The sequence below is a fragment of the Protopterus annectens genome, chromosome 10.part0 (genome assembly GCF_019279795.1).
Source record: "Protopterus annectens isolate FY-2018-M chromosome 10.part0, PAN1.0, whole genome shotgun sequence".
Lineage (NCBI taxonomy): Eukaryota > Metazoa > Chordata > Ceratodontiformes > Protopteridae > Protopterus > Protopterus annectens.
In genome coordinates this window covers 59,639,134-59,655,684 of record NC_056744.1, presented here as the reverse complement: position 1 = coordinate 59,655,684, position 16,551 = coordinate 59,639,134, and the positions used below count along the sequence as shown (strand labels likewise).

The window sequence follows — 16,551 nt, the reverse complement described above, 5'->3', positions numbered from 1 at the left end:
GGGATTCTCTGTGAACACAAAAAAGTCACATTTGATCCCTTCTCAACAAATGGTATTCTTGGGAGCCCTCTTAAATACAACCTTACAAAGGGCCTTCCTCACTCCAGAAAAACAAACTCAGCTGGCTTCTACTTTCAGCACCTTAGCAACTCTATCTCAGCTCACTGCAAGGAAATTCCTGCAGGCTCTGGGCTACATGGCTTCCTGCATTCTGTTGATTCCAAATGCAAGGCTTCATATGAGAAAGCTTCAATGGTATCTGAAAAGTGTATGGTCACAGCATTACCACGATCTGGATATTCTGATTCCTCTGATCCCCTGCCTTCAGAGGGAGTTCCTCTGGTGGTCCAGGGTATGCTTTAAACGAAGGAAAGCCTTTTCGTCTACCTCAACCTACTCAAATCCTAACCACGGACGCCTCGGATTATGCTTGGGGAGCACACTTTCTAGACAATTGCCAGCAGGGAACCTGGACAAAGGACCATCTTCACTGGCACATCAATCTGAAGGAAATGTTGGCAGTTCAAAATGCCCTTCTAGCCTTCAAGAACCTTTTGCAACCAGGGCCTCTGCTAATTCGCACAGACAACACCACGGTCATGTGGTACATCAACAAGCAGGGGGGTTCTCATTCGTACCCCCTTTGCAGACTAGCTATGGCTTTATGGGACACAGCTCTAAATTTGAATCTACATCTCCAGGCTCAATTCATTCCAGGGGAACAGAATCTTTTAGCAGACAGCCTGAGCAGAAACATTTTAAATCCTCACGAATGGATGCTAGACACCAACTTATTCAACAGGATTACTGCAGTTTGGGGATGTCCCCAGATAGATCTGTTTGCATCCCATCTCAATCATCAGCTGCCTCGCTTTTGCACCAGGTCCTTCCACAAAACAGCTTGGAGAGTGGATGCCCTGTCCTTCAGCTGGAGAAGCCTTTCAGGATATGCCTTCCCTCTTCCTCTACTACCTCGGGTATTACTGAAGATAAAACAGGACAAGCCCAAGTTCCTCATCTTGATTGCTCCAAATTGGCCTCGACAGTTTTGGTATCCAACTTTAAAGCACCTGTTCTTGGGGCCTCCTTGGATTCTCCTCTGAACCCTTCTTCTGTCCCAGCATCAGGGTCAGTTACTACATTCCAATCTCAAGACCCTTTGCCTGGCAGCTTGGCTCTTCAAAGGAATTTGATTTCCTCTAGTCTTCCCAAACAAGTTTTGGATGTTCTTCTGGAAGCTAGACGGCCTAGCACTAGGAAATCCTATGCCTCTAAATGGAAGAGGTTTTGTATTTGGATGCAGGACCGAGGCTCGGATCCTCTGGTACTTGATCTCTCTTCTATTTTGCTTTACCTTTCGGAACTTTTATCTAAAGGACTTTCCTTTTCTTCCATTAAGATTCATGCTTCTGCTATTTCTGCTCATTTCAGTTCTGATCCTTCTGTTTTTTCTCATCCTTTGGTGAAGCAATTCTTGAGAGGGGCTAAAAATTTGCGGCCTCCCAGGACCCCTCCTGTCCCTGCCTGGGATCTTAATTATGTTTTAGAAAAACTTACTTTGCCTCCTTTTGAGCCTGCTGCATCTTCAGATATTAAGTTTTTATCTTGGAAGACTGTTCTTTTATTAGCATTGACCTCTGCCAGAAGGGTCTCAGAGTTGCAAGCTCTCATGGCTGTGGAACCATACCTTATTTTCCATCAGGACAGAGTATCCTTGAGGACCAATCCTACTTTCATGCCTAAGGTGATTTCGAAAGTGGCTTTAAATCAGACAATTCACCTTCCTACTTTCTTTCCAAACCCTCAAAATAAAGGGGAAAGGATTTTGCATTCATTAGATGTGCACAGACAGTTACGATTTTACCTGGACAAGACTAGAGTGTTCAGAAAGTCTAATCAATTGTTTGTTTCTTTTGCCTCCAGTTCTCTTGGAAAACCTATTTCTAAACAAACTATTTCCAAATGGATTGCTTATGGAATCAGATTTTGTTACACTCATCATGGGAAACAGTTTCCAGGTACCATTAGAAGTCATTCTACTAGAGCAGCTGCCACTTCTACAGCTTTCCTTAGAGGAGTCCCTACCAAGGATGTCTTGGAAGCTGCCACTTGGAGTTCTGTGCATACTTTTTCCAAGCACTACAATCTCCCTCTGTTTTCTAAGACCAGGGCAGGCTTTGCCTCTGCTGTTTTGCAGGGTATTCTTGCCTCCCCTTCTTCTATCTAAAGCCTCCTCCCCTTTTACACTGCTTTGGGATTCCACCCTACAGTTATGACTGCAACAGTGAAACACGAAGAACATAGTACAGTTGTGTACACCTACCATAAATGTAGATGTTAGTGTCTCTTCACTGTTGCAGTCGGGGTTTCCCTCCCTCCTATCCCCTTTTTTCTCCCTTTTCCTTTTTTGTGGTGTATTTGTGTTTCCTTGTTGGATTCATTTTTGTTTTGTTGGGGACTTCTGACATCTAGGGCAAGAAAGGCTGGAGAAGATGGCGTCGGCTGAGGGCTATGTACCAAAGCGTACTGACGTCAGGGTACTAGCTTGTACAGCCGACGCCGGACCCAGACTTTGGGATTCTGGCCGACCTCGGGCTGCCTGCCGGCAGGAGCACCCTACAGTTATGACTGCAACAGTGAAGACACTCGAACATCTACATTTATGGTAGGTGTACACAACTGTACTTTTCTTTGCCTTGATCCTTCCACAGGGTCAGTCGCCAAGGGATGCTGTAGTCCACAACTGGCCCCCAAGTCTTTTTCTTCTTTTCCACCATTGCCATTATTAATGTAGAAAATTCATAAAAAAACAAGCATGTGCAGGGCGATAGCTATCCTCATTGCTTTCCTCTGGCCCTGAAAAATGTAGTTTTCCTCCTTGTGGTGTCTACTGGTACATCCACCATGGATGTTGGATTATTATCCAAGCCTATTAACATACTTCTGGATTGCCTCCCTTGAACCAGAAATCCATGAAGTTAACCTCTTGGTTCCTCCGTTTCTAACATTAGCCAGAGATGCCAGGCTCTCAACTTGCAGTTGTTCAGATCATATCATCTTCTCAAAAACAACCCACTAAGATCATGTACCATAACAAATGGAAGAGATTCAGGACCCTTACACATCCTAAACAATTTAAGACAGCCACCAAAGAGCACTTTAAAAGTCACTGGTCCTGCCACTGCACTCTCCCTCCTTAAACATCCCCTACTTTCCCATACCTTAATCAACTTTTTGCCCTTAAATCACTTTTCTCACTAGCTCTCTCTAATGTTCCTTCACTAATCTTTCTACTGTCTTCTAAAATCTATTAAGCAAATCACCTCAGAGAAATCAGAGAAACATTCTATTGTAATTGTCTTGCCTTCATGCAACTAGTTTGATAAAACTGGGTTTTTGTAATCACTTACCCCAAAAACTATATTCATCTTAATGACATATTTATTTTTATACATCTTGAAATAGTTTTGCTATACTCCTGATTATTGACGCTGTATAACATTGTATTGCTACTTAATGCCTTGTAATAATCCTGTAACATTGCTGTTTAATGCTAATGTATAATGAAAATTGTATAATATGTTGGAGCTTTTCTCCCTGGGCCTCCGCTGAAAAAGAGCTCTTCAGCTCAGTTGGACAATCCCAGTCAAATGTAAAATAAAATAAATAATTATGGCTATGACAGAGGGTTTAGACCCCTTCTCTGCTCCTGTTCCTTCCATATTAGAATTCTTGTTGGAACGTTCCACTGTCAAAGTGCAAAAGGCCTCTATCCAAGCTTCTACATAGGGTAAAATGACAATTCTATAGCGGTCTTAAGAGTCTCCAAACCTTTTTTGAAGGGAACTTTTCTTTTATGACCACCTGTTAGAGATCCAGTATCCCCTGTGATATTATTATCATGCTACAGGCATTAACTCAGTCATCCTTTGAACCAGCAGTATCAGTTGATTAGAAGTTTCTCTCTTGGAAAACAATTTTTCTGGTGGCTGTCACGTCAGCCAGATGGATTTCAAAGCTGCAGACACTTTCCTGCAAACTTTTGTGTCTGGTATTCCATAAAGACAAGTTTCCTTGAGAACTAATACATCCTTCCTAAGGTGGCATCCAATACTAGTCTAAATTGGTCAATAAAGCTACCAGTCTTTTTCCCCAAATTCTCCAACAAAGGGGAATACCATATGCTGGACATTTGATTACCACCTTAGGTCCTATCTTAATAAGACCAAGAAGTTCAGAAAGTCTGATTAGTTTGTTGCCTTCTCAAAGCCTAAATTAGGCAAGCAATCACCAAGGTTACTCCTTCCAGATAGTTATTTATTATTTATTTGACATTTGTTAACTAGGTTAGTCCGACTGGGCAGCAGCCCTTGTTCAGCGGAGACCTGAGGAGAAAAGCTCCAATATTACAAGTAACAGACAGTAGTCATATGGTAGATTAATGCAAGTAAGAATGAAAAAAAGAACTAACTTAGAGTTAAAATATATAACAGAGTACCAGAGCTACAATATAAAAACATGCTAAAACGGTTAATAAATTTAATATAACAGAGTAAGAGAGTTGCATACAAAAAGAAATGCTTAAATTATCAATGCATTTCTTTCATATACAATGAAAAAGGCTTCTCCCTGTGTTCTAAACCTGAGGCTTATTCCACAAGGGCAATGGCCACATCAGCAACCTTTTCAAGTAGACTACCTGTTGTGATGATATTTGTGCTGCAGCAGTTTGATCAACAGTTCGCAGTTTTGTATCACAATATGAACTGGATCTGCATTCCAGATCGTGCTATTCATTTGATTCTACCATTCTCTGGAACACCCTTCCTTGATGCCGCCCAGGTATAACTTCTTAGGAATCTGTCCCATAGTTGAATTGGTTGAAAATAGACAACATTGGATATGAAAGTTATGTACTTACCATAATAGTAAATACATGTCTGATTTTCATCTGGTTCAACCTCCCACTATCCTGCTACCTTCCAAATTGACACAAACTTGTGGCAGGTAGTTTCCTGCATACCTTGTCTGTGAACAGTCTTTCCATTTACCTGTATGCTTAACCTGTAATATAATTCTTATGATTTCATTTACTTGGGCAAATTCAGAGTACCTGAGGTAGGTAGGAGGAGGCGGTGCCCTGAAACTGAGAAGCTTCAGAGTCCGTGCTTATGTACTTACCATAACGATAGATCCACATTGTCAGACAACCAGTGGTTAGACAATGTGGTATGTTATAATAAGTACATAACTTTATTTTTTAGGTAAAATACAAATTCATGGCAGCATAATCCTACTCCTCTGTCAATACCCCCTTGTCACAGATGTGCTGTTTTTGTCCCTTTCTCATTTTCTGTCAGTATTGGGCCCCTCTCACAGTATTACTACACTTTTCCTTTGTCCATCATGTTTTGCAGAATGGATGTCCTGAAATCCATTGTCAAATTTACATGCTCTTTCCTATCCAACTTTACCATTGATATTTGCATCAAACATTTCTTAATGGAATTCAGTTTTTGTCTGTATCTGGCTATTTTTTATTTCGTGTCAATATTGACAAAGCAGCCATTGTAAAGGAAAACCTTGACATCGACATACTATAAATACCAGATGTTAGCATTAGATCAGTGCTGCAGTAGCCTAAGCTTATACAGGTACATTCTGCCAAGGATATGACCAGGGTGTAACCCACTGGCCAACTTATCAAACCTAAAGGACACCTTTCACTCGATCTGACTGCCTGGTGCTCAAGCAGTATTCCACATAAAAAGCAATTAGTGACAAAAACTTAAGAGCCTTCTTTCCATTGAAGTGTGTTCCTGTGTGGTTCATGGAAATAACAGTCTGCTAGCTATCCTTTAAGGCTGTGCAAATAAGTCACCTTCTGGGGAAAACCTTCCATTATTTTATTCTTCTGAGGAAAGCGATTTTGTTAGCTAATATTTACTCTAGGAAACTTGCTCTGTTTGGACCAGGGGATTTTTAAAACTGAGTGCTTGTGGAAATGTATTGTTTATATCTCCCCCCCCCTTTATCTTTTTCTGATATTCTTGTATATAATTTGTGTTTAGCAGGGCTTGGAATGCTTTGGCACTGTCATGATTTTTTTGTACTTCAAAAGCACTTTGTCTGGCACTGAGTTTACAAACTTACAGGCTCATCTAACTATCTTTGAGGCTTTTTTGTGCCTGGACCTATAGAGCAGTTAATGGTCTCCTTGGTTCTTTCTCTACCTGCAAGAATAAAAAGCTCAAGTTTTGCTTCTGCTGAGGTTGGATTGTATTCCTTTGACCATTCATTTTCTTCTGGTCTCTCTAGTGAAGTAGTTACAGCCACTAAAGACTGGAAGATAGAGGCATATTCTGCCAGTTGTAGAGTTATCCTCCACAGTCAAGGCAGGACCACTCTTGTCTGGTAGGGGGAGGGGGTTGAAGGTGTACTGCATAGCCAGGAAAAGGGAAGCTGAATCCCAGGATAGTGTGCCTGCTATGTTTTGGTACATTTCCCAGGAAAAGAAAACAGAGTGAAATTTTGGCTCTTTCTGTTTCAGTGGTCAGGAAAGATTTGCTAGAGAGTTAATCTCTGCTTTTTATTTACCTACTTCCTCTTCAGGAAAGATTTTCAATCAGAAAAGTACAGACTGGAGGGAGACTGTATTGTATGTGAAGATTCTGATTCTAAGGAAGGTGTTACTTCAGATTTCCCTCCAGAAGACATTTTTTTAAACTTCATCTAAATTGTTCCTGTGGGAGCAGAATGAAGTTCCCATTTACCAGTAAATGCATTCTTTGTCACCGTTGGATATTCCTAAGGCTGTAGCTGTTCCCTGTTTTTATCTACCTTAGATGATGCTTTCCAAACAGCTTGTAGTTTACCCAACAGGCATCCTTCTTCCTTCTGAGAAGTCTAATAGGTTAGTCCAGTACTTCATACTCAGTTACTTATTTTTTAACCCAAAGCAGACACTGCAATGATTTCCTTATCTAAAGCTGCTGCTGCTATACCAATTAATACTAATCCCATTGCCTCTGACAGGGATGAGAAAACTATCGACAAATTTGAGAAGAAAGTTTTTTACTTTTCTGTCACTTTAACATTCCGAATTTTAAACTGCCAGCAACAGTTTTTTATTTCTGTCTATGGAGAACATGAAGTTAGCTGTTATCCTCCCTTCTGAGGTGAAAAATTGAATGCCGCTTTTATCTGCTTCTCGTGTAATTAAACATGCTTTATTGTTCTTAAGATGCTGCTGATGCAGCTAATACTGTCTCTAGGGCTGATGCTTCTGAGTCAGATTTATTTGGTTACATTTGCAAAATCTTCCCACAGATGTTAAAACTGAAACTGTAAGTTGATGAGAGGGGAAAGTTTATTCAAAGGCTGACACAAATCTTCCAACCTTTCCTTTTTAAGGCAAATAAAAACTTTCCCTCACCTTGGTTCCCATTTTCAAAAAAGCAATTTAAGCAACAAGGTGCCAACAAACAGGATTTTTAAAAGTAATGGCAAGGAGACTTTAAAAAGAAAGGGAAAACCTGTCAGTCACAGACAGGCCGAAAGTCAGAATGACTATTTGCCTCTTCAGGTTTCCTCACCACCACTACCCTTCACTATTTGCTTCTTCTGGTTTCCCACCACCACCCTGGAAATATTCCCATCTCCCTGTTTCTCTGTCTTCATCTTCCTTAGTGATACCAGATTGTTTCAAACAAATGAGTTCTGAAAGTAATTCATCAGGGGTACACTTGACAGCAGAAGTCCCTCTGTCCTTTCTGGGAGATAACTTCTTATCCGATAAACTAAATATCCCACATTCCTCCCATTCTTTAACAGATATCTCAGGGAGTCCTAGAGCTTGTGCCTGCCTGACAAATTGGCAAAGGGTTTTTATTCAAGGATATATTTCTGGTGCTAAAGGGAGAGGGGACCTTGGAGGCCTGTTCTACACTGTCCTTTCTCTATTTTGTGTCAGGGTCTCAAAGTTCAGCATATTATCCCTTCAGACCTTGTTACCGCTTATCCTTTTACTAGTTTGTATGCAAAAGCTAGACTTAAGATGCCTACCATCACATTCCCATTAGCAAACATTCAGATGTTTCTAGGTTTTCAGTAACTGTTTTACCATTTGGGTTGTCTGCTCCAAGAGTATTTGCAAAGTATCTGGCTCCAGTAAATGCTTACTGCAGACTTAAAGGCATCATTCACATTTCTATATTTAGATGACTGTCTTATATTTGCAGAATTTTCTCCGTTTGTAAAGTGTTCTTATCAAATGTTCTGAATTATCTACTCATTCTGGGTTTTCACATGAACTTACAGAAATCTCTTAACCTTCTCAAAGAATAATTTCCTGCAATGCCTTTAAGATTCTGCCCTGATAAAGTAGTGTGTAAAGTTGTTCCTCCAGACAAAGTAGATATGTTACAACCGTTTTTTTCCTCAGTCAAAAGCAGGTAATTGTTAGGGAAATTTTTCAGGATTCTAGGGTCCATAGCTTGTATGATTCCCTTGGTCAGACTTCAGATGAAAAATTCATTAGTACCTCAGGTTAGTCTGGACTCAGCAGCTGTATCCTTTATCTTCCCAAATGTAATTCCTGGGGTTTGTAAGGAGGGATGTTCTTCTGAGGATACAATGGTTCTCTTGGAATCCAGGTCTACCATTCATCCTTCCACTTTGGTCTTTTGCAACAGATGCTTCAGACCTGGTGTTAGGGAACTGTGTCCAAAGGTGCAAGATCTGTAGAACAAACAGTAGAGAAAACCATACATGTGTCAGACATGATGGCAAATTGTACATGCATTGAAAGCCCTATATAGTCTCTGGTCTCCAGGACTTCGGCAAGTTTTCACAGACAGCACAACAGTGATGTGGTACATAAAGAGGAGGTACCAGATCTTATCCTCTTTACAGACTTGCTGTGATAGCTTGGGAGGTAGCAATTCTGGTCAGTTTGATTATTCAGCCTCCATACATTCCAACAGAGCAAAACATTGTAGCAGGCAAGCTAATCGGGGCCAAGACAAGACCCTCATGAATGGAAACTTCTCTGAAGGAGTCTTCAGGAATGAATCCAGCTTTGGAGGAACACCTGAAGTAAATCTGTGTGTCCTCTTTAGAATAGACAGTTAAAGAAGTTCTCTCCAGGATTCCTTCCAAACAGCCCTGAAAGATGCATACTTTCTCCATCCCATGGATGGGAACATTCTTTTATGGTGGATATAGGCCAAGGGCAATTGCCACAAGCTTCCACAGAGACTAGATTTATTCATAAGGCAAGGGTTGTTTGATACCCCCATCCTGAAATCTCTTCATTTGACGACACATTTTTCTGAGGATGTGTGACAGGTACTGAAGGAAGCTACAAAACCTATTAAATTATGCATGTCTATGTGGACAGTTTAATACATCACATTTAATCTCACACAGGTCTGTTAATATCTCCTGATTTGACAAGATAAAAATTCTTATGTTCTGCTTGATATACAGCTAAGAATTTTCCAGAAACATTTTTCCCACTCCAATTTTTAAAACTTCCCCTTCTGCCACGGTTTTGTCAGGGGCAGTTTTTTCTACTGGTATGTTTGCATCGTCACCAGTTCAATATTTGGAGCAAGCCCATGTGCCTTTTATAGGTTCATAGTTAGGTACTAGACTGTCTGCTCAAATGGTTTTATAAGCCTAGCCAGAATGTGTTGGCTTTCGCCACCCCCTTAGATTAGTTCCCTGTGCCTCTGTCCAGCAGAGCCACTGAAGGGATCCCCGGCGTAAACTTTGTTTCCCATCCACTCGTCAAGGTTTCTCTTGAAGAGCGTTAGCGAGGAGCTCTGCCTAATGTAGACTGGACTCTTGTTCCAAAGCATGGGCAGTCTCTGGGGCAGGAATATATTCCTCCAGCATGTCCTATTTATTGTTGTGGTGAGGTTTAGATCCCTAGAGCGTGTGGCTCGAGGGCATATGTTTTTTTTTTTTAGATGGAGCATGTCCATCAATTCTGGGTTGGACATGGACTTGTATGTCGGGCAGAGATCACCTCTGAGTAGGCGGTGTGTAACAGAGTACAGCTGGAGTTTCTTCAGTCGAACTGCATAGGGCATATGTTTGAGGCCAGTGATCCTCTTGGTGAGGTACTTCCAACTGTTGCAGATGCTTTGTAAGGTACATCCAAAATGGGACGTTGTACTCTGATGGGTCTGATGAGTGATGAGAATAGGTGCACAATATCCTCTTTTGATCTGGATGCAAACCCTTTTGTGATTAGGTGGGCCACATAGGATTTTCTAACCACTTTGGCAATGTGATTATCAAAGGAGAGATTACTATCTACTTGGGTCCCCAGGTATCTGTCTCAGTGAGACCCTTTTGGAGGATGTCTGTGTCAGCAGGAGAGTCAGTTATAGGCCCTAGTTTGCAATCGTCTGCGAACGTGGTCAGCCATGGTCCTCCTGTGCTTGCCTGTACCTCTGAGAAGTATATGCCAAACAGGAGGGGTCCTAGGACTTCAGTTAAGAGAGCCTGCTGTGGAGCACCAGTCTAGTTGCTTATTTGTACTTTGATAGTAATACAGTCTGTTCATTCCAGTTCCACTGGTATAGCAGAACATCTCAGGCTTTCTCCGCATGCTTGTCTAATACTATTTTTTGAAACTGCACTTTGTGATATGACTCTTATTCAGCCATTCTTTGATTTCATTATTTTTATCAGCTCATCTAAACAGCTGTTTTAAACGTCCATTTTCCCCAAAATTTTGTCATTTGAGTTAAATTCCTCTCGTCTCATTTGACAAACCTCTGCAGACAGTTGTTTGATTTTTTTTTTTTAAAACCCCCTGAATTACGGGAAGCCATCTTCTGTACTAAAGCTGAAACTTGAAGTGATTTTTGCTGAACACTTTTCATATCTTTTAGGCACCTTTTTTTCTGAGAATGTACCCAGTTATAAATGTATTCTCCTTTTTCTGGTTGATTTTCACTTACTTTCCCTAAATGTCTTAGTTTCTGGTATCCATGCAATGGAGTTATTAGCCAGTAACTGAAGTGTACCCAAATGGAGAACTTTTACGGACTTGAATTTCAATTTTCACACTAGTAGAGCTCTAATTAGACATTATTCAGTGTGCAGACATCTTGGAAATCCCAAAGCTTTTCGAAGTTTGATCTAAGGCAACTCTGTCACTTCTGACTTGCAAGGCTTTCAGCTGGGCATCTGCTGTCCCAGTCAGTTGATCTTCACTGAGCATGTTTGTTTTCATTTTAACAGTTTGTGTACTCCAGCTGTTTTCCTCTCTTCTGTAATTTACTCAGCCTTGTATTGCTATTTTTTGTCCCTTAGAAAAACACACACTCCTGCTTTTACAGTTTCCAGCAAAATAAAGCCATGGTAATCATTGAATCAGCTCTGCACCATCTGTGAGAAGTTTCGACCTTGAAAGCCTAACTTTTGTCTGTTTTGCAATTTTCTTGTTGGTCTTGCTTGATAGCTTTGATTAGTTGTAGTCCGCAGAATTTATTTTAGTGTAAATACTGCTGCTGTTCATTGTCTACTCTGTTTCTGTGTTGTTTCATGCCATAAAATAGTTCAGCTACTATGTTCTTAGGTTAAGCAAACTGTAGATTGAGGTTTGTGACAGCTGGTGGTATATTAAGTATGGTGTTAGTCTTAGCCATTTTCACTGCCAGTAAAGTATAACTGTTAAGTTTTTGCTATTAAAGATTTATAGTTGCCTCCTATTACTTGTTTATACCTTGACCATGTGCTGACAGCTGTGTACAGTCTCATTTCATTTGTCCAGTTTTAGTACAAGCCATGCTATCATAATCCCTAGTTTCCATCTGCCCTGTTATATTTTGTACTGTTTGGGATTTGGTTTAGAGTTGTAGCCTGTCTGGATGTGACAGCTGTACAAGAACATTGTCTACGAGGAACATTTTAGGACAGCATTTGTTGCTATACTGGAGTACAGTTAATGGAAAGGGTTCTGCCTATCATACTGTGTAATGTTATTTTCATGTCGGAAAACATTTTTATTCATTTCAGTTTTTTTTTTTTCCTTTTGCTTTCTTAAGGCAGGAAAGCTTGATCCTCATCTAGTGCTTGATCAGCTTCGTTGTAATGGTGTTCTTGAAGGAATAAGAATATGCCGTCAAGGTTTCCCAAACCGGATAGTCTTCCAGGAGTTCCGGCAAAGGTATTGGAACAAGACAGAGTTTAGAGACATTATGAGCAATTCCATTTATGTTACTGATGTCTAACAATGATGGAAGGTTCATCTGTCCATCAGGATGATAACTTACTATGGCTTATTCATTGTTAGATTTTTTCCCCTTAAATTCAATTATATCATGCCCGGTGAGAATATCCAGTCCTGGAGACCTTACTGTGCAAATACTGCAAGAGTATCTGAACAATTTAAGTTGATCTGAAAAAAAAATGTAAATAAGGAAGGTAGGCATCGCTTCATTCTGAGAAACGGGCCCAAAATGTGACCCAAACTGTTATATGGAGATACATATTTCTGTACCATTGCAATGTGAAAAAAATCCATAATTTTACCAAAAAAAAAAATGACAATTTATTTTTGCACTGATGGGTAGTAGATGAAATGAATCTCAACACTTGGTTTCATCTACCTTTTATGTCTTTCTTTGTCAGAATATGTACAAGCACTGGGATTTTACTTGCATAGAACTACCCCAGAATTCATGCTTACTATGTTTTGATGTTGGATGGCTGAAGTCTCCCATGTATAGCTGGCCTTGTTCCCCATCTCCCTATTTTGAATGTCACACTTATTGTGCTAGTACAAATCACTGCTGCATAGTGTCTTAGCTATATTGTTTTTTCATCTTTCATAGCTTACAGTTATCTGTACTTTCTTGAACAGGAAGTAAGGTTTCAGCAATGACAACAAAATCTTTAAATGTAGTTGTAGTAAGCAGATAGCACCTTAAGATCTCCACATGAGCATGCGCTGGTGGCATAGAGAGAAATAAAGGCCTGGCTGTGTTCTAGGTGACCAGAGTTTTAAGTAGCATCTCATTTGCTTGATGTGGTGCAGGCAGTGAGTAAGTGTATGCCCATTCTGTAGGTATGTGGAGTATTTCGCTGAAAAGCAAATATGAGCAAGTTGATTCCCTGGTAAAAACTTGGGAAATAACTGTGGTCCATCCTGTGGATTGGCAGGGAAGTTCTTTTGATACAAGCCTATGTAGAACTGAAGGGTGGTTTGACTCTGATGCCTGTTCAAACCCTACTGATAGGCTGTTGCAGGATGAGCACATGGAGGTAGGGCATTAAAAGAAAGTCACTGGTGGCTGCCAAGGTGGATGGTCCCTCTCAACTGTCTCTCTTCACTGATGGAGGAAGAAATGAGCTGATTGGCAAGCAGTTGTTGGGGGGGATGTAACCCACATGCACAGTTTTTCCTTACCCTTATCCATAATGTGGATGAATGGAAACACTGTGGAAAAATTTAAGCAACTAGCCAAGATTAGGAGGTAAATGGCATTGATTTAATTTTTAATAGAAAAACATCTTGAATATCTCAAAAGTCATCCACAGAAAAGTATATAGGTGCAAAAGAAGGTAAATCTGGTACGTTTGAAGGGGAAATGAAAGAGTAAGAGGAGTAAAGCTTCTTTACCCACAGATATATCTTCAGCTATTTTCCAGTACTTTTCTTCTCAGAAACCTCAGTACTTCTAAAAACACTTTCCATGGAAAATGGTAAGCTACTGGACAGAGTAAGGAAACAAGTTAGATCTATTTGTCATGTATTTTGCCTTAATAAAATTTATTGCTCTCTCAGAATACAGTTTGTAGTATGGTAAACTCTGATCAAGCAGTTGAGGTGCTTTGATTACGACTGCAAAGACTGCAGACTACCAAACTTACAAATGCTCTTACAACTCAGTTGATGCTTTAGCTAGAGCAGGAAGGCAGGCTGTGGTCTCTGTAAAGACATGCCTGATTCTAGAGGGATTATATAAATATATAAAGGCTGACATTTTAGATACCTGTGATGCAGGCAGATGTTCCATGCAGAGATCACTGTTGCAGTAGCCTAAGCTAAGTGAGTCCTACCCCCTGTAACCAGCCAGCTTACAGTGATGCTTTCCACATGCTCCATCTGTCAAGAGCTTGAGCAGAATTCCATGCAAAGACAGTTGCAGTGCAAAAGCTTCAAAATCTTTTTGCCGCAGAAATGTGCTCCTTTGCTTAGCCTCGGAGAACTGTTGAGTAGCAATCCTTCAAAGCTGTGTAGGCAAGTCCCTTGTTGGGGAAAACCTTCCACTAATTTTAATTTTGAGGGAAAACTTGTGATCTGATGTCATTTTCATTCATTCCTCAACTGTTGGGTTCAAATCCAACATGGCCACTTTTTCCAGCTCATGGAACACTGAAACTCTCAAGCTGTTCCCTTACCCGCAATGCACTAGACCCCTACCATACCTCAGATCTTGTTTGCCACCTTCGCTTATGGTCATTGTTGGCTCTCAAACAGTATCAGATTTTGTGAGTTATAGAAAGAAGTTTATATCTTTAACTATTTATCTTTCTATTACTAAAGATTTTTTCCCATATCTTCCTTTGTCCTTCCTATACTTTTCAGTGTATTTCTAAATAACATAGCTAGTATTTCTCTTTCCCCTTTCTCCCTTATACTTTTGAGGTAGTTCACTTTATTACCGTTGTTGATAATATTTCCTTTTTTTTTCCTTTAGCTAAAAAAATCTTTTCTATAATATTCCTTTCTATTCATTCTCTCAATAGTTATGGCTGAGAAACGCTCAGGTTTAAAAAAAAATGTATGGCCAGTGGCTATAAATTCCTGTTACTGTATGCACATACTGTGTATTTATTGTTTAGGCCTGACCCATTTGGATTCTATCTGTGATATTTTCAAGGCCTTTAATCCTAGGGCACTTATTGATTGTAGACGCAAACTCATTTTTAGAGGGTTACACCCCACTAAATTTTCTGATACATCTTTTGGGGCTCAACCCCCTAAGAAATCTGACAAGAAAGAGGCAAGAAGGCATTCCTTAGACCCTGCAAGTTCTTTGGTTGTGGGTTCAGAACAGCCTCAAGAACTTTCAAAACCTTCAAATTTGATCTCTTTGAATCTGAAGAAGAAATCCTCCAGTCTGACTACTTTGGATCCAAAGACTTTGGCAAAAGTGTTGGATCCAACCTCCTTGTATTTGACAAAGCATAAAGAAAAGTCACCTCAGTTCTAGTCTCCTCTGAGCCCGAGTCAAATATTGTCTTGTCTTCGATCTTTTTTTTTTGGAAGGACATCACCATTCTAGGACTTCTGCTATTGTTTTTTTTCTTTTCATTCCTCCAGAAGTCTGACCAAAGTAGATTTGGACAGGATGATAAGGAAATTCCTCTTGACACAAAATCAAATTGGAGACCTCCCGGCTCCCACCCCATTGGGTCCGGAGACCTTCATGCGTGAGTACTACCCCACTTATTTTGTTTCCTCCTCAGATCTGACCTTTGGTTTTGGAGCAGTTGGAGCCAAGAATCCTGGATCTGTCCCTATCTGATCTGAAGATTGTTGTATCTTCTGCGCCAGTACCATCTCTGAGTGGACTGGCTCTGAGCATATCAGAGCCAGATGATTCTCGGAAACATAGTGTCTGTGTCGGATCCGAGGTGTAGCTCTGAGCATATCAGAGCCAGATGATTCTTGGAAGCATAGTGTCTGTGCTGGATCCGAGGTGTTGGAGTCAACCCCCAGGTTGTCAGAGCCGTCTCTGCCCCTTGGAGCCTCTGCACTGGACAGCTGGACTTCAACCCTTGTTTCAAGTGGTTTGCCTTTGATCAGAAAGAGCTAATGGTGTGAAAGCATGACTTTTCTGAGCTGCCGGTCTCTTTCTCTCCAAGGCATTCAGCTTTTGAAGTAGTGGAGAAGAGTTTTCTCTGCTCCAAGAGAGAGGACGAGTCCACTTTTCTCAGCTCCTACTTCCAAGACCCAGTTTTCTTTGTCTTGAGCCTGAGCTTCCTGCACCACAGGGATAACCATCCCAAAGTCTTCAGGACACCCAACAGGGATATATTGATAGATTCCAATAATTCTCAGGAATATCCAACTGAAGTCCCTAGAAAGAGAAAGTGCAAAAGGAGGCACTTAGACTCTCCTCAGGAGTCTGTCACAGAGGATACTGATTTTGATGGAGTAAGGGTCCACAGGTCACCACCTGATGACGTCTCATTTGGACACATACTAGAGATCCTCAAGCAAAGGGGTGGTTGGTTAACCGACAACCCTTCCTAAGAGGACTCAGTATTCCTTAAAGCCTTTGGGGCTGGCCTGTCTACCTCCTGGGTGACTCCACCCACCTGTGAACTCATTGATTCAATCTCTCGACAGGCATGGAAAGAGAACATTTTCATTGAGCCGATCCCCAAGAGATCAGACAGGGTACTGGCACCACCCAAGTATTCTGGTCTATCAACAAACAAGGAGGAACCACATCTTATCCCCTGTGTTGAGAAGCTTTGAGAGTGTGACAGTGGGTGATCACATCCATTTGATTTCTG

General features: G+C 40.8%; 1 protein-coding gene across 1 annotated transcript in view; it reads left to right on the top strand.

Moving 5' to 3' along the window:
- The window catches only part of MYH10 (myosin heavy chain 10), a 2,709,460-nt gene that overhangs the window by 1,393,358 nt on the left and 1,299,551 nt on the right, over nt 1-16,551 (top strand). The window contains exon 17 of the mRNA XM_044086713.1: nt 12,066-12,187. Within this exon, the coding sequence (XP_043942648.1) occupies nt 12,066-12,187 (122 nt within the window). The remainder of the gene's footprint in view (nt 1-12,065; nt 12,188-16,551) is intronic.